The sequence below is a fragment of the Phaethon lepturus genome, unplaced genomic scaffold (assembly GCF_000687285.1).
Source record: "Phaethon lepturus isolate BGI_N335 unplaced genomic scaffold, ASM68728v1 scaffold3897, whole genome shotgun sequence".
NCBI classification, from domain to species: Eukaryota; Metazoa; Chordata; class Aves; order Phaethontiformes; family Phaethontidae; genus Phaethon; species Phaethon lepturus.
In genome coordinates, this window is record NW_010552351.1 from 3,325 (window position 1) to 31,102 (window position 27,778).

At 37.0% G+C, this 27,778-nt stretch overlaps 1 protein-coding gene across 1 annotated transcript in view; it reads left to right on the forward strand.

The window, feature by feature from the left end:
• Positions 1–15,121: 15,121 nt before the first annotated feature.
• BCKDHB (branched chain keto acid dehydrogenase E1, beta polypeptide) overlaps positions 15,122–27,778 on the forward strand; it is a gene marked incomplete at its 5' end in the record, with an annotated part of 106,570 nt that continues 93,913 nt past the window's right edge. Inside the window, 3 exons of the mRNA XM_010291174.1 lie at positions 15,122–15,255; positions 15,896–16,051; positions 20,083–20,191. Of these exons, the coding sequence (XP_010289476.1) occupies positions 15,122–15,255; positions 15,896–16,051; positions 20,083–20,191 (399 nt within the window). The remainder of the gene's footprint in view (positions 15,256–15,895; positions 16,052–20,082; positions 20,192–27,778) is intronic.

Genomic DNA, 27,778 nt, shown 5'->3' on the forward strand with positions numbered 1-27,778 from the left:
CTCAAAAACTGGGAAGCTATTATGCTTGCCAGAAAGCTTGCACTGTAGAGAGGAAAGCTGACCTAGTAAGGAAACATGAAAGACCAGAATTTAGTTTTTCTATTTGCTAAGATTTCATGCAAGTTTGGATAGCTGGGGAACTAGCAGTTTCCCTTTAAAACAGGAGTAGTGTTTGAGCCTTATGTCTCTCTAACTAAGCAATTGCAGTTCATTTTAGGGACTGCTTTCCTCAGTATATGTGATGTCTAATTAGAGCTTTTCATTTTCCTGTTAATGTATCTGAAAAACTGGAGTAAAAAATTTTTGAGTGTAGTCCTGTGAAAGTAGTCTTGAATTATCCACTTAGCAGAGGTTAAGGGAGTTGGAAGAAAGATGGTCAGCATGTGAAAATGTGAAAAATCCCTTTTTCCTGACAACCAACTTGCAGAGGATCACAGCAGCTTCAGGAGCTAGCAGGTTAAGTGCAATCACGTTTGATCAATGCTTGAATGAAAGAATGATGTTGGGAAGAGAAAATATGTTTCTGGAGTTGTGTGGGGCAAGGAAGGAGCATTAGACCAGTGCCTGTAAGATGGAACTTTTTGTGAATGGTGAATTTGGAGAAAGAGAGAGTTCTTGGAATGGAAAGAAGTTCTATTTAGTTAGAGGAATGAGAGCTTGCCTCTAGGGAGTGATCTTGCACATTAGAATAAAAATGGAAGTATTGGTGATGACTGACCTCTAGAGAATAAGGTAATCCCAATGTGAAAACAAGTATCTAGTGGAATTCTGAAACAAATGTAGAACACCTTCACATGTAAGTAAATTCAGTGTTAAGCAAGTTAATGGTGAATTATAGAAATAATAGGCACTTTTGCCTGGTTTTACAGCTCCAGAAGTTGCATGAGGCAAAGGGTGCTGGGGAATTTTAGAAGTTCAAAGAATCACTTCTGTAATTCTGTGATATTTTTTGGAAGAAGTCTTTAAAGAAATTAGAAAGGTGTCTGGTAGTATCAGCAGTCTTCTGCAAAGCCAGCTATGAGTTTGTTATGGATGCAGTGAATCCATGTGTCAGTACCTGACATAAATGGATTTTTAATATTGGAAAAAATACAATCCTTAGTAAGGGAAGTTTCAGTCTAAATATGTGTTGTAGGATTCATCTTGGCAAATGCACCATTTAAAAGCTAGATCTGATATAAGCAAGTAGTTCAGGCTTCTTCCAGGTTCCATATAAATTCTATCAGGCAATTTGTGCTGCCTATTCAAGACTACCTACGATCGTAGAATCATTTAGGTTGGAGAAGACCTTTAAGATCATCAAGTCCAACAGTTAAGCTAACACTGCCAAATCCACCACTAAACCATGTCCCTAAGTGCCACATCCACATGTCTTAAATACCTCCAGGGATGGTGACTCAACCACCTCCCGGGGCAGCCTGTTCCAATGCTTGATAACCCTTTTGGTGAAGACATTTTTCCTCATATCCAATCTAAAATATCCAATCTAAACCTCCCCACACTTGAGGCCATTTCCTCTTGTCCTATTGCTTGTTACTTGGGAGAAGAGACTGACACCCACCTTGCTACAACCCCCTTTCAGGTAGTTGTAGAAAGCGGTAAGATCTCCCCTCAGCCTCCTTTTCTCCAGGCTGAACAACCCCAGTTCCCTCAGCTGCTCCTCATAAGACTTGTGCTCCAGACCCCTCACCAGCTTCGTTGCCCTTCTCTGGACACGCTCCAGCACCTCAACGTCTTTCTTGTAGTGAGGGGCCCAAAACTGAACACAGTATTCGAGGTGTGGCCTCACCAGGGCTGAGTACAGGGGGTAGATCACTTTCCTAGTCCTGCTGGCCACACTGTTTCTGATACAGGCCTTCTTGGCCACTGGCTCATATTCATCTGGCTGTTGATCAACACGTCCAGGTCCTTTTCTGCCAGGCAGCTCTCCAGCCACTCCTCCCAAGCCTGTAGCGTTGCATGGGGTTGTTGTGACCCAAGTGCAGGACCTGGCACTTGGCCTTATTAAACCTCATACAGTTGGCATCGGCCCATCGATCCAGCCTGTCCAGATCCCTCTGCAGAGCCCTCCTACCCTCCAGCAGATCAACACTCCCACCCAACATGGTGTCCTCTGCAAACTTACTGGGGGTGCGCTTGATCCCCTATGACACAGCAGCCTGCATTTTTCTTTCATGACACATCTCTATTTTACCACCAAGGTGCCTAAGTGACTTCTTCAGTTAGGTTCCTAATATTTGGATGCCTGATTAGATTACCCTCTAAGTTTTTGAGCTATTGAAAACCATTTTTGGACTGAAAGAGTAGTGTAAGGGAGTTTTCTACTTTTCAGTGGGGAATTCTTGGATAATGCCATTTTAGGTCACTTGCAACTACTTGGAAATATGGGTAGAATGTTAATGCTTTGAATGGGAATTCTTATTTCAAAGATTCTCTCAGTTTCTGGATGATACCACTGTGGTGTTTCCCACCAGAAGTGGGTGCTTGCCTAGCGTAGAAGACACTTGGCCTCAATTCTGTCCCTCAGGAGTTCTGAACTTACTCCCAAAAGAGTTGACTGATATATCAAAGCTGATTTCTGTTGAGATGCAGCAGAAGTGTTTTTCTCAGCAGTTGTTCTTTTGAAATGTTTTGGAATGAATTTGTCTTTTCCTCATGTGGTTTGTCACTGTTTGGGATCCTCTGTGTGACAGCAGAGTGAACAAGAGGAAGATAGGTTTCCTCCTTTCTGGTTTAAAGTCCCATCACTTCTTGGAGGGGTCAGAGGGTCTTTTATTCATGGCTTTTATTTTTATCTGTTCTGGTTTCTTTTAGCTGTTCTACTTGGTCTCTGTTACTGCTGTTCTCCTCTTTTTGTTTGTCATGGCTTAGAGATGTAGTGCCCACAGCAGCTTATAGAACTCTCATACAAAGTTAGTTAGAACAAAAAAGCTTTTCATAATGTTTCTGTGTAACACTGCTAATATGTTCTGGAGTGATGTTTGCTGCCTTTGGTGGCAGAGTGGTGTTGACTGTCAGTTTGCGGCATGCTTTAGTCCCTAAGTCCTTTCTATTGTACTTGCTGTGCAGCCAGTAATTGCTTCTTTTTCAGGTGGACACTTGATAAAATGAAAACTCAGTGAGAACGACTGCGTGTCACTCCTATATGTAGAATAAACCAAAATCAATCTCGGATAATTTCCTTTCAGGTAATTCTGAATTAAATGGCTAGAGATGTTCATGCATGCAGACAGTAGTAAACGAGGAATAAGCAACTTCAATTTTTTTCCTCCTTTCTAATTTTTCATAGCTAAAATAGATTTCCTCACATGGAGTAGAAAGGGTGCAATAAGTATGCACATACAACTTCAAATTTCATTCTTTTCTTGCCTTACTCTGTTCAACCATATACGCTTGTTTTAGAAATAATCCTTCCTGTGCTTTATTATTTTGATGCAGCTGGAAGAGTAGATAAAGTTGGTAGGATTTTTTTTCTTCCAAACCATATTAAAAAAAGAAGTGTGAAATAGATGGGGAGCAGATTGTAAACAGTAATTAGTGTCTGTTCAGTTGGTCCAGGATACTTTCTTGCAAATTGGAAAATCACAGAAGAAAAGGAAAATCAAGAGAAGAACTAACACTATTATTGAATCCCGTGAGGGTGAGGGGAGTGGAATCAAAGATTTTCCTTGTGGAAAATTTCAAACACATCAAAAAGCAAGTGACTGAACTGCATATGAAACCACAGTTATAGCAAGAAAATAACATCCTTATGTCAGGATGACCTAGTGACATTAGCAATCAGCTGGATGCTTTAAAAATTATTTTGTTTATCACTTCCATATTTGTTTTCCTCTACTTTCTGCCTGCCTTACAGAACTAGATCTCTGAAGCACAAGGGTATGTTTTGTGACAGATCAGCTGGCAAAGGCTGTTCTTAGCCTTCAGTGATGGAGATTCTCTGGTTTCCCTAGTATTCTTATTGTTTGAAGCTTTTTCTTATTGATCAGTTTTCTCTGGACTCTGGTTGCTGCAACTGAAGGATATGGGCCATCTGAAACTGGACACTTTATTCTCGGTCTCACTGAGTAAAACTTGGTTGCTCACAGCTTTCTGTCGATACATGTCATGATAATGCTAGCTTGTCTTGCAGCAATAATGTTTGTTTCAAATGTCTGATCCACTGTAATCCCTGGTTGTTATTCTGTAGACCTTGTGTCTAAGGTGTAAACACCTGGGTGAGTTTTCAGGGAATGCTTCAGTCTCAGTAAATGAGTCATTTGTTTTTAGTCCACTAAAATAATTCAGGAGTTTTTGTTTATTTGGCCAGGAGATGGCTGTATGTAGCCATGCCCAAGGGACACCAGCCTTTCTAAAACTGTGGTAGTCATTCTTTGAAGAAAAGAATTTACTTGAACACAATTTCATTTTATGAACTTGAGCTGTAGAAAACTCAAATACAAGGTTGTCCCCAGGTTGTTATAGTATTTGGTGAAGTTTCTTGGCTGGGGATTGGATATGCTACAAAAATTGCTTAATGTCCTGATAGCTTTTAGTAGCATGAAATAATGGGAGAACCTTTCGAAGCTGAGCTGATAGAGGTAGATATAGTATGCTTTTTAAAAATTCTAATAATTTGCCTCCAAATTGGCATGTTTATATGTAAAAAACATATGTGTTTTAAGATGTTTATATTGTAAATCTCTTTTCTTAGTGATTTCAGGAAATTGTTTATTGTGGAGACTTCCAGCCTGTTACTGGTGAGGGAGCAGGGATCCATCCATGGAGGTTCTGGGTCTGTTCTCATGGTGCCAAGCGTTACAGTGCAAGGGCAAGAAGTACAAGAACACAGTTTGGATGGGCCTGTAATGCAGCATATTAAGGCAGTGTGTTCTTCCACCCAGAAACTACTTGTGTTTGGGTGTTACTGCAACAGGTGGGGAGACACTCTGGGGTTTTTCTGCAAGATTTTTTTTATCAATAATCATGGTGTCTTTTGCATGCTTCAAGAACACAGCAACATGCTATTACAGGGAAAAGAAAAATTCAGCCTAAAGTAGCATAAGAAATAAGTGTTAGGGGTTTACTGTATAAACAGGTAGATGGAAAATGTTAGCTTGATGCTTCAGAAGCAGATTGCAAGCTTGCTGGAGAAGCACTGTGCTGCTTCTTTTATGTAGGTGCTGGTCCTTCCTAACATATTGCATGTAGAAGAATGAAGTTGTTCATAATTTTTGGTACGGTGGACTTAAGATGGGGGTGGAACATTTAATCCACGGTTAAAAATGACTAGCTGTTGTGTATAGATTGAGTAAAACCTAAGTAGTCTGGCGTTTGGTTATTCTTCTTTCTTTGTGGATGGGTTTAAGTGGAGAATTCTGCAGCTTGCTTGCCCGAATCTTCCAGAGCAGTTTGGCAAGATCTGGGTTTTGTTCTGATTTATATAAATGTCTTTGAACAGTAACATCTGGAGAACGTGTTCCAGACTCATTACACAATAGTACATTTTGTTCATTTTCATCTTAAATAGCCAATTCTTTTCTTAAGATTTACAGTTAGGAAAAAAGTTATTTGAGAACTTGATGCAATGTAGTATGTTCTTTTACATTGCTTGTATCTGTGGGATATTGATATAAATCAATCTGTCAGAGCTAAATAGATTTTATTTCAGTTTTGGTTTTACTTTTTTAATTGTTCTTATAGTGTGCCTAGTGTGAAAACAATGTTTTATTGGTTTGGAACTTACTAATACTTATTATGTTGTAAACCCGTTTGAGGGAAAGATAAGGGATGTACTTTTTAATATAGAACTTGATACTCGGTATAGAGCTTAAGAAAGCTGTTCTAACCCGTTTTAAAGATATTTCAAGATACATTGCTGGGCAAAAAAGTACGTACTACTGAACTTTGTAAAAATGGAATTTTCAACTTCAGAAAATACTGAAACATGTAAAAGTAATATTTTAGTAATATAGTGTCAAAGAAGATGAAACTTTATCTATTAAAGACAGAAGATGGAATTGATGAGCATAACTAGTATTCGCAGTCTGTATTAATACCAGGTCTGCAACCACAGTTTGTGTCTTGTTTTAGATGTCAGTCTTTACGTCTTTATTATTCCTTAGGTGGAACTTAGTGATTCTCCATTTCCTTGGTTAGTCCTGTGATCAGTATGCCCTCTGTTCCATTCGTACTCATCAAGTGAACTAATTTAGTATGTCTGCTGTTTTTTCTACCTATGAGTTTGGTGATAAGAGTGTGGTAATTATCATCACTTCGGTTTAAGAAGGTGCTGCAGACTTTATTACAGGGAGTAAAACACTCAGGGTTTTCTTGGAAGTAATTTGCTAGCAGCCTAGGACAGTCAAAAAGGTCAAGACTGCCATCCAAGTCCAGTCAATTGTCTTTTTAATTTGTAGAAACATTAAATCCTCAAAACCTGGCAAGGAGTTTTCACACTTGTATGGAAGCACCAAGTAGAGATCAATTTATTGATTTTTCTCATGCACATGCTTTGCATTATCAAGGGACAGGCCTGGTTACAGGTGTGATTCATAAGAATTGTGTTTTATTACTGCAGATTACTGGTCATTCAGCACTTTGTTCCTGAGTACTTATTTAGCAGCATTAAATCCTTTCTGTTGTGTTGAGAATAGTTGCTTTGCAATTTAGGGTAGATTGCATGCTTTCAAATTTCCTATAAAGTATTTGTGCACTGTTCATACTGCGGAGTGTGGGAGAAGGTGCCTTATATCTGACACAGTTTTGCTTATTCCTTAGTTTGTCATCCAAATAGTGTACCAAGCCTATTACAGCAGAATTTTCATTGATGTGTTGTAATACTTGGCTTTGGTAACTGTTACGTATTTTCCTGTTGTATCTTGTCATGTCATGTAAAGTTGCAGATAGTGTGGAAAACGCATGGAACTGACCTAAGCCTCTTAAATAAAGCTGATATATTGTTCCTTGGTTATACCCACATGCAAGTGTTTGGTAGATGTCAATTTTAGGGCCTATTTTTGCAAGTAAGCATTCTGTCATCTGGTGCAGCTTCGCATGTCTAACTTTATAGTCAGTTATTCTCTTCTGCAAGCGTGCTTCTCACACAGCAAAATTTTTTTTGTGGTTCAGCAAGGAATGTTATTAATCATAGCTGGAGAAACACTTGAATGCCTCAGTGCCGTTAGGCGTTGTGCTTTTTTTCTTTAGGCTGATCTGACTGGGTATGTGAGCCAGATGATCAGCAAGAATTCAATATGGAGTGGGTACCTGCATAGTCATCAGTAAAAAAAAAAAAAAATCTGGTGAACAAATCTGCCACTTTGATGTGAGCTGCTTGTTGAATATTTTTCTAACAGTGTGGAGCTGAGTCAGTACTATTTTATCAATGTCATGAAATTCTTCCATCAGCAGGACAGGTACAGACCTAAAAAGTTTGGACAGTCAGCATGTGACCCTGCTTGGGGCTGTTAATGAATTATAGAATAATAAGGGTTGGAAGGAAAAGACCTTGAAGGTCATCTGGTCCAAACCAGTACTCAACACAGAGCCAGTTTAGGTTGTTTGTGGTCTTGTCTAGGTGACTTGTGAATATGTCCAAGGAAGAAGCTTATACAACCTCTCTGGGCAGCTTGTTCTAGCATTTGACTACTGTAAGAGTGAGGTTTTTTCCCCTCTCTTGTATAATCGGTTTCCCTTTCACCTATCACAGTATATCTGAAAAGAATCTAATCTTCCCCCTGCTCATACTACTGCTTGGCTGCTTTTTCATCATGGAAGGATTAGATGACATGCAAGCTTACCAGCATTCAAAGTTATGCCAAAGCTTTGCATTAACCTCCCATGACCCCTCCCGTTCCCACTTCTTCCCTGAGAGGAGATAATTAGATAATATATTTTAATATTTCTGGTTTATTTTTTAGCTTTTGGTGGGATGCTAGTTTGTCACAAAAGACAGGAAATCTGAAGTGAAGGAGAGGGCCAAAAAGCAAAGTTTTCCCTATTTGCTTTAGGAAAGTAGAGCTGTTCATGAAAAAATTTTCTGGGGTCATCCCCTCATCCAGAGGGCTATAAGCCTGACAGTTCAGTAAATGCTTGATGTCATGTTCATGCTGTGAACAACTTTAAGAATTTACTAAGTTTACTAGAAGCAAGTTTCTTTTCCTTCCAAACCTGCAATTCAGTAGCTGCGCAGATTATAAGAATTTGTAGATAATTGAGGAGGTTGCTCCCCATCCATTGTAACTTTTTCTTTATACTTCAGCAGTTCTACTGACTCAGATATTGCGTGGGGTCTTTAAGAGCAAGGGTTAAATAAAAAAGCAATGAACATGCTTTTCTCCTAGGGGAATTATGGGGGAGAGGAGGTGAAAGTACAGTTTGAATCTGTGGAGCTCTTGGAAGAAAAATGCATCGTCTTGAGTAAGAGAATGATGTATTGAGAACACTTTGAGCTATAACTGCTAATTCAAATATTTGTGTCTATTCAAATGTATGAATGCCTTGGAATTAGTAACTGGGGGAGACTTAAAAAGAAAACTTACCTTTCAGCTGTTAATTTCCAGTTTACTTGAAGTACTCCTCAGAAGTGTTGGTTATGTCAGTGGAATAAATGATAAACCTGTGATAAATTCCTGTTTTTACCTGTTACCTGTCAGAACAGGTGTCCTTTTCTTTGGGTAATACTGTGGTGATTAGTGCTTCAGAAGGGTGCATTTTTTTGTGCAACTGGTACTTTATTCTCCCTTAAATGAAGCTTAATTAAGACTCCTGTAAACAAGTAAAACAGAGTAAGAAACACTTGACCTTTATAAAACTTTTCCCTAGAAAAGAAGTCGGTTCCTTTGTTGCAGAGTAGAGCATGATAGTGGATTTTGCAGCAGCAGCTGTGTATACACAGTGATTTTTGTGTGTGTGGATATAGGTTTCCCCTATAACAGACCCAACTCATTGCACTTGACTTGAGACTTTATGTTGACTTAAATGGCGGCTGAGATCTGTCTGCTCAGCTGTGTAGTTGGCTGGGCTACGCCAGAGGTATGGCTGAGTCCTTGAAGCCCACGGTGAATGTCCGGGCACACAAAAATGTTCTTGGCTCAGTCTGTGCAACTCTTAGAGGATACAGAATTTGGGAAGAACAAGAGAGGAGTAAAGGTCAATTCTGTAAATTGTGTTATTTTACATGTGGTAGGTAAAACAGTAGTGTAGAACAAATTGATTAAAATTAAGAAATTACTAGAACTGTTTTGTGTTCAACTAGGAGCTCTAAAAGGTGATTATGAATGTACCAACCTACTTGCTGTGATGCCTGCCCTCTCACATAGTATCAGAGAAATGGAAGATAACAAGTCTCACCAATTGTAAAACAGGGCTTAAAAGGGATTGTGTTTTTGAAAGAAAAATTTTTCTTTCAAAAAAAGAAAGTCTGAATGCTGGATAGATTGTGTTAAATTATATTAAGGAATAGAATTAGACTTATGTAGATCTATATCTATGAAAAATCCTAGATATTCTAGGATTAGAACAGGTCTTTAAAAGCAGGACTGATTTGAGGTTGGTAATTTCTATTTGAATTTTCTACACAAAGCCCCCAGCGAGTAGCAGAGAAGCTAGTCTGCTGGGAATTGCTTTTCTTTCTGGTCCTGTTTCTCCACGTGCATCCATGATTGTTGCAGTTGAGGACAGAATATATTTAGCATGTTGGACTCTTCTATTTGACTTCTAATGGATGTTTTAAATGGAAGTTAATGAGATCATAGGGCCAAATAAAATGCTGCCCAGGTATATTGTTAATACTACTCAGTACTGACCTCTAAGATGCCTTTTTTTCACACAAGTGATGTAGAAGTATCTTAGAAACAAAACAGAACAGCCTCCTTTGACTAAATCACCAGCAGTACTCCTTAAACCACCGAAATCATCCAACATAGGCTCTTACAGAGCGATGTGAAATTACTCAGAATTGGAGCTGTGGGTGGTGTGTTAACATTATAGGAGGTTTGATACTGTTTGAATATGTCATTTTTGAAGTTAAACTAAGACAGGAACATGTTTCATTGCAGATACTGAAATCTGAAATACTTTTTTCCTGATGGTTTGGAACAAATAAAGATGAAGCAGGCCAAAACATTAATGCACAGTAATCGACTACATATGTCTGTAAACATGTTCTGTTAGGTTGCTATGAAACTTTTTATTCTTGGAGGATGAGATGATGACTGTAAGACTGCCTCAAAGCTGTTACCCCTTGCACAGAGTGTCAGTGGTAATTTGAACGTTTGTGGGGTACTTAACTCTTTGTTCCGAAAATCACAAAGATCAATCTTTAAGTAAAATAGATGAGGGGAGGATGAAATAATTTTTTAAAAATTGCGTTTAGTGAAATACTTTTTCCTTAATGTTTTTAATCTTTTCAGATTTACCTTATTAGGCAACACTTCTAGTGTATTTATTCATTTGCTTAACATGCAGCTAATCTTCCTGAGTTTTTGGGATGGAGAGACGAGAAGAATCATCCTTTTTTTCATAGAGCTCTGTTTGCCATGTTGCTTCCCTCACTACTTGGAAAAGGGCACCAACCTGTTCAGATGGCTGAGACTAGGGATGTTTATAAAGCCGGGCAGGTTAATTGAAATGGACCCCAGCATAATGTCGTTCTTCAGAGGCTGACGCACCTGGTTTCAGATAACGTAGAGGTACTACTTTCAACCTAGAGCAACAAGTCAGATTGCGGAGTTTGTGTTAGCTTGTTTTGAGTTGCGTGGCTGACGCAAGTAATAGGAGAAGAGTACGTTTTAGGGAATGTTTCTTCATTGGTACGGAAATGAAATACGGAAAGACAAAGTATCTCTAGGGTCTTTGTCTGCTTGAATCAGAGTTCAGCTGAGTGAATGGTTTGCAAAGGATGATGTGAACGGCTGTTTATCAAAATTGACTTCCTTTTCACTTCGGAAAAAATATGAAAAATAAAAAATGAAATAAAATAGATTATACATAGGCATAAATATGTATTTAAAGGGTTAATGCCTTTAAATTTTCATTGTTTAAATAATTTATATTTGTTTTAGTAATGATTTTCATATTGTATAAATAAAGATAGGAGTTTAAAGCTATGGCATATGATTTTTAATGTTTGGGGAAATAAATAAATTTGTTTTATCCTATTGATGTGTGTATCTTTCTGTGTTAAAAGGTTATATTTTATTTAAAACACCCAACAAACCCAATCCTTGAAACTTTGTCCAAGGCTTGTTTTTCCATCTAATGAACAGTAAAGTGCTTTAGGTTTTGCTTTTAAGAACGGATCAGTATTATTATTTTACATGTAAAATCAAAACCATTCCTGAGTAATGAATCTCAGTAATGACAATTACCTGGCTCTTTCTTCACTGTTTTAAGCCATAGTACTTTGGGATTATGCCATTAATTCTCAAAAGTCCAAATTAGGTGCTTAAAGATGATTAGGTTATAACTGTCATGTTGTATTTCACATTTGCTTTTATTGATTCTCACTTCATTTATTTCAATGTGCTCCATTGATAGCAGCATGCTGCCTCTAATTTAATGTCTCAATAGTATTTCAGCAGTTTTGTTAGGATGTCTTTTATATTCTGAATCATAGAGAGGCAAGCTAGTGTAGTGGATCTAACATGCTTTTAAATTCATTTATCACAAATTGATACTGAACAATTAATTTTGAAGTTTTTGTAAGCTGAAAGCTCATTTTACAGGACTGTTCAAATACATTTAAATTTTTGTGTGATAAAATTATTTATAGAACTAATGTATAAGGTAATTTCAGTGTACTCTGAAAAAACTGTTAATAAAGAATAAGGTTAGTATGGTCTGACTTCTGGGCATGTCTCAACTATCTGTTTTTTTTTATTCTGCTCAGGCATTAGTCTATGTAGGCTACACGGTAGAGATTTAAACCAGATTTAACTGTGTTTCAATAAATCAGTATATGTTAAAATAGAATAGAAATTCACAGGAAGAAAAGGCAGCCAATTGAATAGTTTGATTTCAATATAATAATGCTATGTTTTTAAATTTACTGTGAATTTCAGCTTCTTCCCCTCACCCCAGTCTCTTCTGTAGCCTTATTTTGTCAGTGTTTTCTTTGCTGGTCATATCCTGTATCAAATTATCATGTAAGCAAATGAAATGCAGTGTATTGATCTGCCAATAGACTTATAAGAAGTAGGAAAGTGTAATATGTCTTGCTAATGTTCATGCATTTTTAGTTTATTAAAATATGAGCTGTTTTAAATTAAAATCTAAATGCATCAGTGAAAGAGAAGGGAAATAAGATGTCTAATTTATGGCACGCTAAATTAAATAAAAAGGTGGGAAGGAGATGTTTGCCAACTGTTTATAGTTTTACAGATGGATACAGGTACAGGGACAGCTCTTGTGGTTGCATCTGATGATCTACAGATGGTGGTAAGGCCTGGGGCAACTACACGTTGGCATAGGTGGTTGCTGTTCCTCTTTCCTTAAGCATGATGCCTGTCAGTGGATGGAGTGCACCAGAGGATGCTGTATAGCTTGGGAGCTGAGATTACAGCCCTCCTTCAGGAATGAGAACAATTTACACAGTATACACTCTCTTTAGGCTCAAAAATAATCTTGCATTCTCCTTGTTATAGAAGTTCTTTGATCTTTCCATGGCATTATTTTCCTTCTCCATCATATGTATTAGTTTAATGATCTAGTTATTCTATAGTAAATGGGACTTAATAGCCCCAAAAGCCAAAGTTTTTTTTTTATGCTGCATGGGAGAAGCAAGGTACAGATGTGACAGAAATCTTCCCCTTTTGTCGGCTCATAAGGCAACTTCCCCAGTTCTTGGCTTCTCAGAGCATTCCATCTTTCTGTTACTTGGAATTAAAATCTTTCAGGGCTGGGGCTGTTTTTATGTAGAGGCATTGCCAGACACATTGCTAGTACTAGTAAAGAAAGAGTAAAAATATGCAGACTAGTAATGTTAATACAGCACGCTGGGAAAATAAATGCCCATCAAGAATAAATGGCAGTGCTATGAAGTTACTGCCATTTTCACTTTCTATTGCCATTTTCAGTCTGAACAGCTTTTAAGCACAGTACCTGCAGAGATGATTATTTTTCTTCCAGGGGATATGGAACAAAGTACAGATGACCCACATTTGGAAATTACTGAGATCAGTTTGCTCATATACATTGGAAATGAGAGCTAGCAGGTTTTTCTACTTGTAAAATGTTCTCTGATTAGCAAGGTACTTTGCTGTGATTCAGACTTGATCAGTGTAATATTGTGTGTGTTTGACAGCCAGACAACAAAACCATAATTTCTTTCAAAAGCTATGCAATAATTTTATTAATCTGGAATTCAGTTTTAATTACTGAGCTAGCTGTGGTGATGTTCTTATCTCCAGCAGCAATAGCAGGACTTCTAAGTTTTAAGAATTTTGAAAGTTTCTTGGAAATTATTTCTGAACAAGAAGCATCCTAGTGTGCATGTATCTTAAAAGTACTGTAAGTCACAGAGATTTTTGTTTCAAACACTAATTTATAAGAAATGAGTAGATGTCATAGAAATTTGGAATGACTCATTTGAGAAAATGGTGTTTCCCCTCAAAGATTAAGGTGCTTGAAAATGTTTCCTTTGTCTTATATGCAGAATCGAGGAGTGTCCCGCAATTGTGGTAGTGCTTTGGACTTGTGTCGACTTGTTGTAGCCTCACTGATAACACCAACATTGTAGTATCATTCAATGGCATTTTTTTAACTTGCCTTAAATGATTGGCATCTTAGTCATGTTCCTGGTGGAAGCAAAAGGGAGGAAGGCAGAGGGAGATCCAAAAACTAATTACTGATATATATATATATATGCATACATATATACACACACACATATATAAAATTCCCCAAAACAACATGAAAAAAAACCCCAAAACAAAACAAAAAAACAAACAAAAAAAGCAACCCAAAACAAAGTAAACCTTGCAGTATGAAACTGAAAACATCAGGTAAAGCACATGGACAATGTGCCAAGTACAGGCAGTGACAATGCTTTGCTGGCTGATGTGTAGAGATGAGATGTGTACTTAAAAGGTTTGTAAAACATGCCTCCCTTTGGTATATACTAAATACAGCTGTGGGTAATGGTTCTGCTCTTGTACCTTTACTTCGTTTAGCTCATTTCATAGCCACTGGTGTGTGCTGTGCTCACTTTTTTTCCATCCAGTTTGAAGTTTGGCATATTGATGCATAATGCGCTTCTATAGAAGCCTGCTCTCTTATTTCCCAATGTGGTAAAAGGAAAATTTAATAACATAAGTTATCCTGTTGATCTACAGAGGGAGTACAGTACTGCTGGCAAATATTGTAAATATGTCTTAAAGAGGATACTGTAATGGTGTTTCATCTCCCACCCTGTCCTTCTTTTCTTAATTTCATGAATGGAACAATTTTGTCTTCAACCATCTGTTAGTGATACATATTCAGATTCTGAAATTACCATGGCACAGAAATATTTCAAGGCTAAAATGACCTTTTTGCACTCCCATGGGGAAGACACAAAACCCAAAATACTTGATTTCTAGTCTTGTGCCTCCAACAGCAGGCACAGCTTTTTTTCTCTTGCCTTGGAGACAAACCAAATTCTTTAGTAAGCACAGCCTTACCTTATGAAAGAAGGCTAGTAAGACTGGGCACTGCTTACAGGCAGTGTGGGGGAAAAGACAGTATACTTTCATGCAGATGCTCTTGTAGATCTATCTGCCTTTGAGTATGGATGTTTTTTAATGCCTTTTAGTATTCTTTACTTCTCTCACATAAGCATGGGTGGTATGCATGCTTATCTACATATATACATCAGAACAAATTATTTTCCTTGAAGTGTTAATAAGAACATTGGAAGTTACAGAAACTGTTCTTATCTTGCATTTTGTTTCTCCTCATCTTCCTCTGAGCTGTTACAGATTAAAGTGAAAGTATCTTTACCTGTAATGGATATTTATTGTTGATATACCTAAAAAAGCCCGTCTGAAGATTTGCTTATTTGTAGGTGATTTGTTTATAACTTGAATTATTTCTGGGGCTGAGTTTTCCACTTTGAGATGGTGTGTGAAAGGAATTGTTTTTGTCTTTTTTTTTTTTATAGGTAAAGATAGAGTTTTCAACACCCCCTTGTGTGAACAAGGAATTGTTGGTTTTGGTATTGGAGTTGCTGTTGCAGGTGCTACAGCCATTGCAGAAATTCAGTTTGCAGATTACATTTTTCCAGCATTTGATCAGGTTAGTACTAATAAATTTGAAAGAAGCAAAAAGAAATCTTGTGACTGTCGAAATTACTCTTCCATTACTTGGTTTGAATATGTAATGTTTGCAAGTATATCCACAGCTGTATTACTAATATTTATGCATGCTTTAAGTAAACAGGAAGGTACCGAGGCCAGTTTGAAGGCTCATTAAATAATGGAAATTAAAGACATGGTTTGAAGCAAATGTGTCTTTGTTTGTTTTTATTTTTGGTTTTGTGGCTGTGCTGGCTTCGGCAGCCTTAAATTCCTCAGCTGTGTCTTCCCAACACCATCTCTCACTTCTCTGTGCTGCTGCAGCTGTCCATGTGTACACAGGACAAACTACAGATTTGAACTGGGCTGATTGACAGTATGGAAATGGGGAAACGACTGAGCTATATGGCTACTCCTGAGGCCTAGGTATCTAACTTGAACACACTAAGTTATTACCTCATTTGCCTTGGAAAATGTTTGCCTTTCCACTGACTTACAGGAGTCCTTTGCTTCTAATTTGGTCCTCTGAATCCCATGCATGGTGCAGATGATGTAGTTATAGCTTAGGTATTGTAGAGACTTAATGACACATAACTAAAGGTATTGGACTGAATGTTACCTTTGTGTATAAATCTTCCCAGATTGTTAATGAAGCAGCAAAATATCGTTACCGCTCTGGAGATCTGTTTAATTGTGGAAACCTCACCATCAGAGCCCCCTGGGGCTGTGTGGGTCATGGTGCACTATATCACTCTCAAAGTCCAGAAGCTTTTTTTGCTCACTGTCCAGGAATAAAGGTACTGTAACTTATTTTATGAAGATTAATTTTGTTTGTTTGCATTTTGTTTGTTTTTAATGAACATGACTAACAATGAGTCTGGATCCAAGCAGGGAAAGAAGAATGGAAGTCGAAGTCCACAGCAAAAAATTCTGATTATGTTAATTAGAAACTCTTTTAGAAGTTTTCAAATTATAAAATCTAAACTGTGTGAGTTTGAGAATTTATAGCCATTATTGAAGCAATCTTTAGCAGACATAACATTTTGTATTTGTATGCTTTTTGCACTAAAAGCATACATTTTACACCTGTTCTGTGTCCAGTACAGTACAGAAACTAAAAATGAACACTAATAAATAGTACTTTCCTTTCTGTCTTTCTGGATCTATATTAAGAGCATTATCGAATTCCTTTCTATGAATGACAGTGACAGGTAGTGGGCACAAACTGAAACACAGGAGGTTCTGTCTGAACATAAGTACTTGACACAGGTTGCCCTGAGAGGTTGTGGAGCCTCCGTCCTAGAGGTATTCAGAAGTTGTCTGCACATGGTCCTGGGCAACCAGCTCTAGGTGGCTCTGCCTGAGCAGATCGGATGATCTCGGAAGGTCTCTGCCAACCTTAACTGTTCTGTGATTCTGTGAATAATAACTTTAGGCAAGCTTTCTGTGTGAGATGGGGACATCCCTTGAAGATAAGATTCCTAGCGTTTAGATGGGTAACATTCCTGGGGAAGAGGGAGGAGCAGGATCTAGTAGTCTCAGATTAAGAAAGCAGTGCTTCCCAGCTCTCTGCTGTTTTCTGAGTAAATTTTTGTCTTTGGACTTGTACTTCTGGGTTAATTGCCATCCAGTCCATTGAGAAATGACTCATAGCTTGATTAATGTGGAGGACTTAAGCAAAACTAGTATTTGTATGCTGAAGACACATGTTCATTGTTTATCTGGTGTTTAAACTATTATCTATATAATTTTGGTGTTCTAAAACTTCAGATATTACTCATTTACAGGGAGGCCATAGCCATTTCTCCTACTTGTTTCTTGTGACTTAAATAAATCTTGTATTATTCACATTTTATTTCATGATATTTGAGAAATAGAAGGCATTTTTGTCTTTGTGTGTTCTTTATGATGTTTGAGGTGTTCCTATTCTGAACTTGAAAGTATTTCCTCATATAGACAAAAGCAATCTACAAAGTCTTTTGCCAGGTAATTGAAGCAAAAAAAAAAAAAAGGCAAATTGAAACAAATTTCTTGAATTTGTTTAAAAATCTAGAGTAGTTTTATTATCCTATCGAAGCACAAGATAACTTATATGATTAAGATACTGATGCTAGGTCTAGCTAATTTAAGCTGGTCTTGTTGGTCAATCTTAAATTTTTATATACTAGACCAAGTGCTGAGATTTAGTGGTCCACTCAGATGATTAAAACTCTTTCTAATTCATAGAAACCTAGTACTACTGTGCTTAGTCTTCTGAATAAGTTACTAAATCAGAATTTTATTTAATCACTCCAGGTAATTTAATTTCTTTTCTCTAATCTCTGATCTTTCTTTTTTTTGTTTTTTCACTTTCACTTTTCCTTGTGGGTAAAGTGCTAAAATAGGTTGCTATCACTAACAGCTGTCATCTCAGTTAAAGGTAAAAAGCACATTAAATTCTGGAAACGATGGAACAATATACTAGTTTTTGATGCACAGAGGAGTATTTCAGACTCTATTGTTTGAATTTTGTATCTTTGTGAAAACAATGTTGTTCCTGTAATATTTTTTGCAAAGTTGTTCATTAATGCAGTTAATAATGTTAAAGGCTTTATCTTCAAGGTTGCAGGTGATTTTTTTTTTTGAATGAAACCAAACCCAGCCCTTAACGTATGAATCCATAATTGCAATGAACTTGTGGTTCAGATGCATTTGCAGAAGTCCTGTATCTATGCATATTTTCTCCAAATTACAGGAGGAAAGGCCATGTACTACAGGCTGGTAAGGGTAGAATTGATCTTTGGGGCGAATGGTTTTCAAAACTGCCCTCTTGTTAAACTCTGCCGCAGGTTCTTGACTTAAGATTTTTGTGTTTTTCTTAAGTGAAAGGTGAGGCTTGGATTTGCTAAGCAAAAGGGAGTTTGTACAACGTTGGCTGTTCAGGGGAAGAACTGTAATCATTAGTACTTAAGACAAGGCTTGTTGGGGTGATGATCTCTTGTCTACTGTTGTGAAGATGTATGTCTTAATAAATCAGACTGTCTTCTCCAAAATTACTGTATTGATGATCTCCATTCTATTGTAAGACTGCTCCAGAATATTTGCTGTCATGGCTAGAAGCTTTCTTTTCATTTCCAGTCTAGATTTGTTCCTGACTAACTTGTATATTTAACTTATCTGTCCTTCATCTTCCTTTTCATATACTAAGAGAATAATTATTTTCCCTTTAGCCTTTGTTTTGTTAGACTAAACAAATCAAACTATCAGAGAGATGTTAACGATTTCTGAAGCTCTTTTGGCACCTGTTTAATTAATTTTCTTTCAAAACAGTTGATATATTTATGAACTACTCCAGCTGATTTATTAGCAGTGATTTTTGCAATAGCACTAACACTTCATTGGCTATATTTAGGGCTGTACTGCATAATGTCCTAGTCAACCTTTGAACAGATAATCAACTCAGTTCTTAATTTCTACTGCTGAGCTCTAAATTTGTAGAAAAAAACGTGGTCCTTCAATGTGTGAGTTTTCAGTATGTGTTTTTCAGTTTGCTTTGGCTTTTGTCAGTCATGTCCTCAATGTGAACCAGGTGTTTTTGATGTCATCTTCTGTAGTGGTAGTGACTCTCAGCTTTTGAGTAGTTTTCATTCCCATGTTCTGACTTAACATCATAAATGAATAAGGTAAAAAAAAGTCTGTCCTAAAAATGATCCCTGAGGAGCTGCACTAGTGATAGTTGGGTAATTTCCCATGTGTCTGTTACCAAATGCTTTGGTGAAATATTCCCTTGTTTAGAAAAATCACTTATCAAGTTAATTTGATGTGGTAGCAGATTTAGGTTGTGTTTTGACTCTTCTATTAGTTTTATATAATTAAATGTTCTTACTCTCAAAATATATTTTGAAGCCTTGGAAGCTTCTGGAGACAGTAAATTAACATTTCTGTAATTACATGGAATTTTTTTTTTTGTCTTTAACTGACTTTTCAGTCAGAGGGTGCCACTTCTACCTTCACAGCTATAACAATGTTTGCTAGTAGACTTCACAGTGCACATGCCAGCTCTTTGAGATTTCTGGGATGTAAACTAGCTGGTCCTTCTGATTTGAGGCAATTGAGCTTTTGGGTTCTTTTTTCATTTAAACTGTGATAATTTGGTAATTTTTGTTCATAATCAACATTCTCTTAGATAATCCAAAATTAACTCTTCTGTTGACAAAACAATTACACTTTTTCCTTCCAACTATTCAGATTACATCTGGAGGCCTTGCTTAGTTTTCTCTTTGTGTGATAATAGTTTCAGGTACTTTTTGGTTATTTGTGAATTTCCAAAATGAACAAATTTCAGGCTTCCACCATAAGCAAAGACAGTCAACTTTAAATAGGTATTTCCTTTTTTAGTCTTCAAAACTTACTGAACCAAGTCTTAACACCTTCCAGGCCTGCTCTGATGAATCTTTAACCAAGCAACTGAGACTCACTCAGCTGAATTTTTTTTGTCATACATCTATATTAATTTTACTAAACTAACTTTTTTTTTAACCTGTCTTCTGTTTTTCTACCTCAAAATGTTATTAAGATGTTAGTTCTACCTTATTGGAGGGGAGTCGATTAGTATTTAAGTCATGGTGTAGAGAGGAACTATTCAAGCCTCATCAATAAATGAAATAAAATTCAGAATTTGGAGTGTGTCTTAGTAATGTAGCAATGATGTTAATTTACTTTGTAAGAACTGCTCAATCTGTACATAGGTTTATTTAAAGCAAATAATTGCTTGGTTTTTAATATTAATTGAGGAAGCTTGTAGCAGAATTGCAGTTTAAATAAACTACTTTAAAAAATATTTTTGCAGATTGTTATTCCAAGGAGTCCTCTTCAGGCCAAAGGACTGCTGCTGTCATGCATAGAGGACAAAAATCCATGTATATTCTTTGAACCTAAAATACTTTACAGAGCTGCAGGTAAAGACTTATATGCTGTATTTTTCAATAAAACAACAGTTGGGAGTTTTTTTGGCACATATATGTTCATAGTCACAGCTAAAACAATACTGTAGTGTCCTGTCTTGACTTGTTCTGTCTCTATCTATGTTTGAGGGTTGTGTTTTTAGAGGAATTGTGAAAACTGAATAAGATACCTATATTTGGCTGCAAAGATAGCTGAACATTTGCAGTCTGATTCATGCTTAGTGAACTTCAAAAGTGGAATGCTTGTACGGTCTTTGGTTAAAAAGCATAAAAGAAATAGAACTAAGAGGCATTATCCTTTATCAAATTGAAATATAAATTTGACAGAAGTTAAAACTGCTTTTCTTTTCATAACTTTGGATAACTAAAATAAGTTTCCAGATCAGTTTTTATTTTTCCAAAAGAACTGAACATCATGTCACCATTATCCCCGACTAAAAACTTTTTTGAAGTTTTGCATAATTTCTAAAAATCTTGAAAAATCTGTCCCTTTAGATTTTAATCTTATGTGGAAGGAAATGTGATTGCCATTACTTTTTTCATTTGTTTTAGTCATAGCAAACTTTTTGGTTCAAAGAAGTTTTAACAGCTATTGCTATGCGTAACATATCAGAACAGAGTGATTTGAAGATCATAGTGCTTGAGTTGGTTGTAAAAAAGTAGGTTGTTAATTCTTTGTACTAGAGAAACTGGACTGAGAAAAGATAATGGATGAAAACAAGTTTTGCATGTGGGGATAGGCAGAGTGATTGGGTGAGCAACTGATAAAATAGAACTCAAGATGTCACTTACCTTCAGTGTTTCTGTCATGTAGCTTTATATACCAACTGTGCTTGAATCTGTCAATCCAATTTATAAGTTGACTTTGTGTGTGGACTGAAGTTGAGTGAAGGACAAAATGTTTATATTTTACTTTGGACCTTTTAACAGCACTTTTCCATCAGTGCATCCATTTTGTTAGTAAATTTATCCTCTTCCTAGAGAAGAGAACCAAAGAACAGCAAGAGAAAGATTTAGAAAGCAGACATCAAGCTACAAAAAAAATAGCAGGATAACACAGGAACAAATAGGATATTTACTGGGGAAATTGTGTATTCGCTTTTAGGTTTTCAGAAAAGACCCAGAATTCCTGTTAGCAATACATTTTTAAAAGTGCAGCTATTTTTAGTGTAGTGTGGTGTGATGTACCCAAAGGGTATTGCATTCCTTAAGTTCAGTGTGTTCTGAGAGCTTATGGAAATTTAGCAATGAAGACCTTTGTCCCTTCATTTAGATGAAGTAGTTTGGAAAATGAACTTCAGTATTAGAGTCCTGCTAAACAAAGGAAAAAATGGAAGTTTAGAATTCTGTCTTTAAAACCACTCTTTCTCCCCCTCCCAGTGCTTACAAGTCACAAATACAGACTGTAAAGTTAACAAAATACTTGCTTTCATAGTGGAATGAATGGCTGCACATCAGTATCACACAGCTTTTGAGAATATAGGGAGGTTTTTGTGTGTGAGGAAATGACTTGTAAAGCAATTGCTGGATCATCTAGTGAACATAAATCAGCCTTGTGATTGAAATCTTGAGTAAAGACGTGCTGAAATAGTGGTTAATGTGATTTATATGCTGGTCAGTAACGAACCGCAGTGTTGCTGCAAAATGATGATTGTAATTTCTGAAAGACTATCATTTCCTCCTATATTCTGATGGCCTGATTTTCAGATACTACCTACATTTTTGCCTTAAAATTTCTAAGAATGGCAGTTTAGTGATCTAGGTTGAAATTTATAGTACATTTGTGTCAACAAATGACAGGGATGATTGTGACAGGGACCTTCTTTTGTTTTGAGACTATTTTGAGTGGACTTTTTATTATTTCTACAATGCAAAGAAGGAATATTTTATTATGTGGAAGGGTTTTGATGTTCCTTTTATTTTAATTGAAAACCTTTCACTCTGGCATCATTAGTTCATGTTCTTAACTGTTTAGTTGTCCTTTGTGGGAGGGAGAGTGGTGTTTGGGAGTTTCTCCTAGAAAATTAGTCTCTCAGAGTTCCTTATGCCGCTGGCTGTGGTCAGGATTTCTTTCAATTCCACCATAGAAATGGTCTGGTGAATTCAGAGATGGACCAGGGTCATCATGATTATTTGGTCCAGACGCAGCATCAATAAGACACAACCTGATAAACAAGAACAGGCGAAATGGTGGAAAGAAGGATTTAAAAAATGCAGCTGTCTTGTGTTTGAAGTAGAGCAAATTTTTATAATATCCCATATGAATGTGTTGATTCTAGCAGGAGAAAGAAGATAGTAGATTCAGAAATTTGCTTACACAGTAAGCTTGAACTGTGTATGAATTCTTGTCTCTTTCTGTTAGTGTCTTAAAATACTACAGGGTCTTCCCAAGGCTTGGAACATGTAGGCTTTCCAGAACAAGAAGGCAAAGTGGTGTTACATGTCCTTTGTTTTATTTATCTCTACTTTTTTTTTTCCTTTTTTTGGGGCCAGGGTAGGGGCAGTTACTTATTTTTACCAGAAACTTCCACTTTGACATTGATACATTTTTGGAGAAAGACAGAATATTGATAGTATAATATGGTATAAACACCACCCGAGATTTGGGACCTCAGTGTTCCAGACAAAAAATAATTGTTTTTATTTCCATAGTGATGGCTAAGGCATTGAATAATGAAATTATATTGCCCTTACCATAAATTTTTTTTGATCTAGCTTCATGTGAATAGACATGTTTGTGGCAAAGAACTTCAGGACTGATGTTACAGTGGGTGTGTAATTTTTCATTGAAAAATTAAGGTGTCAAAGATGATAATGGGAAATAGTATTTTCTATCTGTAAAATTAACATAGGCAGTTGCACTTCATCACTATCCTCTAATGGAATCTTCTTTCTCCCTATGAGGCCTCTAAATAGCTATCTGTGATATTTTGTTTGAAATTGTTAATATATTTGAAATTTCAGCTGAAAATAGGCTGTAGATGGGCTAGTCTTAAAACCACAGGATATCAGTCCTTGTTCGTGTGGGTTGAAGCAAGTAATGCTTTGTTTAAAACAAACAAACCAAACCAAACTGACAAAAAGTCCACACCCACTACACCTCACCCAAACAAAAACATATACCCTCTGCTTCTGGCCCCAAGTGTTGCTGTTGAAATTAGCTGTTGGATGCTAGTGATGGAAGATAATATATATATAGCTTAGAATGTATAACCTGGAGTTGCTTTTTGAGCAATGTTAATCAGGGTACGTGGTCGTTGCTGTTTTATGGAAGCTCTTGTGCAGATCCAACAGCGTGATTTTGCATTTGATGCATACATACAAAGAGCTACATATGCCCACCATTGCTTTCTGTTGTTTTTTTTTGGCTTGTTGATGACAGGATAGGTTTTTCAATAGTAAAGACATAGGACAAAAAAAAAAGAATCTTTTAAGTGTTTTGAAACATAAGATTGGTCTCTAAGGTAAATCAGAGCTGTAGCACAAAATATTTCAGTGTGACTATCACATGGATATTGTGATTGCTTGCTGTTTTTTTTGAATAATGAATTTAGTTGGATGTGTTCCCAAATGAACAGAGATTTGTTTATTAAAATAAGTTGCATGCTTATTCGGACATGAGACAAAACTAACCATGTCATTAAATGAACATTCATTTCTATATGAATATTTGCTATCCAAACATGCCTTTGCCCACACAAGATAGAAGTATAAAATTAGGCCTTAAATCTTCATCTTAGTCGTCCCTGGGAACAAGGTGGCTATTGAAGGAGCATTGCCTGAAGTTTACCACATTCACACTGTGATGAACTGAGGAGAAAAGGCAACTTCCAAAATGAAGAAGAGCTTTGCGAGAACATCTTGAAAATATTTTTCAGTTTATTCAAAAAGTAAATTACACCATAGATATCCAAGAGACCTAGTAACAGCAAAAGGAGAGAGTGGACTTAAAGCTAAGATCTTAAACTTTGCCTGTGTGTCTGTTAGTAGTAAGTTTTAAAAGTTACAGAAGAGAACTATCTATTTTGTTTGAAGGAAATACAGTTGATAAGTTTCATATTTTGCATTAGCTCTGATGTGCAACCAATTTGAAATAGTCCCTATATAAAGATATCTGTGTTTATGTATAGGTATATATAACATAGGTGTATATCTATGTGCCTGTATCTGTTTGTATAGATACATATGTATGTAAGACATACGCCATATCATAAAGCAGTAACTAGATCAGAAAAGAAGTATACTTAGCATGCGTAGCTGTAGCTAGCGATTGCAGATTTCTTCGTCCCGTACTCTGGAATGGTACAGCACTGCATCTGTGGCTAAGCCCCCAGGCAGGACTGCCTATTTCTCTTGCATGGTCAGCCCCTTTACTAGCAGTTTGTTTAGCAGAGGACTTGCTGTGCCTCAGTGTGCCTGGGCTCTTTGGAGTGCTCACCCTTACTCTTTACTTGTTTGGATAGTTATGGCAGTGCCACCACCAGCTTGGCTGTACGCATGGGGAGCGGGGAATGACAGTGTTTCTCTGCCTGGGCAGCTCTTTTCCTTTCAGAACTCTTGAGTGGAAGATCTTAGCCAGTCTAGCAGCCCTGCATGGTTCCCATAGGAGACAGAACAGCCTTTACTTGCCTCACTCCAGGCTCCCGCAGTAGCTGGTGTTTGGAACGCACTGTTCCCACCCCAGCTGCTGGTGGCCAAAACGCGCATTTGCTTCTGTAGTTCACACCATGGGCCAGGGTGTCTGCACCCCAGTTTGACTCCTGTTGCTGGCCCAGTGTCTTGTCTTCTTGTGCTGGTCTCACCAGCTGCTGTCACTTAATCCTTGCAGCACACTCTCTTGCACAGAATAGGATTTCATAAGAAGCTAGGACTGACCACCGTGATGAGGCACAGGGCTCAGTCAGACAAACATGCTGACTGGCCCCATTTTATGTGCAACTGGTGCCTTCTATAACCCTTGATGTTTGTTCCCCATCTTGTTTCTCCCCAACCACCTTCACCTTTGCATGCTGTCATCAGCTGGTGTAGTTCCATGTATCCTGCTCCAACACTCTGGGCCCTCAGGTTTGTGTGTTCATCAGTTGCAAAATCCTGTTTTGCCCACAGTTTCTTGATAGCCCTTCACTCTGTGCCTTACCAGGTTTGTTTCTTGTCTTTTGTCTCTTATGTTTGTCTTCAAGTTTGTGTCTCTGTTTTGTTTATAGCCTCTTTATCATCCCATTTGACAAAATCCTCCATCAGATAATCTTACTAAAAGAAACATTCCTACATTCCCCATACCCCTACCAAGAAGTAGGACTGAGCAGGTTTGGTTCTTGTTACTGCCTCCCTCATGTTTGTTGGTTAGGTTTGTGTCCCTGCAATGTTCTTCCTTATGGCTTCTCCCTCTTCTTATTATCCCCTTTTGCATTGAAAAGATCCTTGTCCAGATACCCTTAAGGGAGCAGATGCTCTCTCCTTCCGTGTAACCTTACAGTGGCCATGAGAAGTTTTGTGTGTGTTAATTTGCCTTGTATAAAATTAGAAAGGAGCAAAGAAGTGTAGGCCTTTTAAAAGTCCAGAGTTAAATATATAAGTACACATAGATAGAGAGAATTCTGTTGCTGGTTAACTTATGAGATTATAATGTCACTGAAAGTGCCGTGGTGACGTCCCCCTAAATGTCAGAGATATTAAGAAAAATATTTGAATTAAAAAGAAAAAGGAGGCTTTGATTTATAAAAAGTAGTTAGCAGCCTGTGCAGTGTCAAGAGCACATAATGATTATGAATCAAAGGAGATGATGAGTCACCTTGACATTATCAGGTTTAGATATCTTGTGGAGAACCTACTCTGATGTTTTTTGACCTTTTCAGTTTCATTTAATTGTACTGTATGACATTGGTGGTGTAGAAATAAATACGACTTGCATCAGTGGTTGTTATAGAGACAAGACAGGTAAGATGAGAAAACATGTGTTTTCTTTCTGCTGTTCAGATTGCTCTTTTAGAAAAAGCAACAGATGGTACAGCCTCTTAAAATTAACTTGTGATGGCCCTTTTTCTCTGATAATTACAACTTTCTGTTAATTTATATTTATATAAATTTTATTTATATATTTTATTTCAAATATTTTATTTATATCTTCAGTAATAGCTGAATGGGCTGCTCTATAAACATTGTTGTCCTGGTTTGGTTAATTATTATGGAAGAATATGCGTAGAATAATTTCATATGCTACTTTTCATCATTGTTAGTGGAGGGAGCAGTTTTTGCAAAGGCTTTTGGATAAAATCCTACCAAATCTGGACTTCCCTATACGTTTTTGACAAGGTGAATTTTGCATTTAAGTGTCAGGAATTCTAGATAAACTCATCCAATGGAAATCTTGTTGCAGAATGGTTTAGCTATAATAAGAAATCAGTTAATTTGTATAATCGTGTATTTAATTTCCCACAGCGAATAAAACCATTACACAGAGAAGGAGCTCCTTGTCTCACGTACACCTTCCAGTTCTTCCTCTCGTGCATCCCACTGTCACTTCAAAACCTTCTCATTCATGCTAGTTGCCTGGGTTTCCACTTGCAGGTCCCGTGGCATCTTTTATAAGGTTCTTGTTCTCCAGGTTTCATGTAGATGACAGTCCCATGAAAAAGACAGCTACATGGTGCCAATTAGTATAATGGTTGGTTTCATTATCTTTCAGGATCTCTGCTTTCTTTCGCCTGAGAGTTTTACAATGTGCAAAATCCATAAAAGCCTGATCTGTCAAGGTTTTACTGTCAACCAGTAATGTGCAGTGAGCAGGGGCTGGTTGTGCCTTTCCCCTCTTTCTTTCCCTGTCCTATATTCCTTTAGTCACTTATTATTCAAAGAAATTATTACAGCAAGACACTGATATTTTAATATACTAAAAATATAACAGTTTGCAAAGTGATCTGCTTTTGTGCTGGGTTTAAAACTCGAACTTTTTTCTTTTTTCCTTGAGTGAATGGACATGTGTTCTTGAATTATGCTGAAAAGAAGTTCCTGTTCTTTTTTTAGGAAGAATGTTTTAGTTAATATGTATGTCTCCTCTGTGTATGTCTTCCTCAGGTGAAGTGAGATACCTCTAACATAAGCATAGGCAAAAACTTTTTTACTTTGAGGGTGGTCAAACACAGGAACAGGCTGCCCAGAGAGATTGTGGTATCTGTGACCATGGAAATACTCAAACCCCAACTAGACATGGTCCTGAACAACTGGCTGTAGGTGACCTTGCTCTGAGCAGAGAGGGCTTGTACTAGGTGATCTCCAGACGTCACTTGCTACCTCAGCCATTCTGTGATTCTGTGAAATTTGTAGTATTGATATATCATTACTGGGAGGAAAAAAAAAAAAAACTGCTGTAATTAAAAAAATATATTCACCACTTTATTTAAAAAGTTTGATTTATTGAAAAGTTATGTTTATAACTTGTAAGCCAGGAGAAAACCTAGGTCATTCTACTTGTATTGGATCTGCTATACCAATGAAGGAAAAATATAAACCAGTTAATTTCTCCTGCTGGTATTACTGAGTAGGATTTTTTTATCATAACTTCAAGAAGCAATTTTGTTCAGC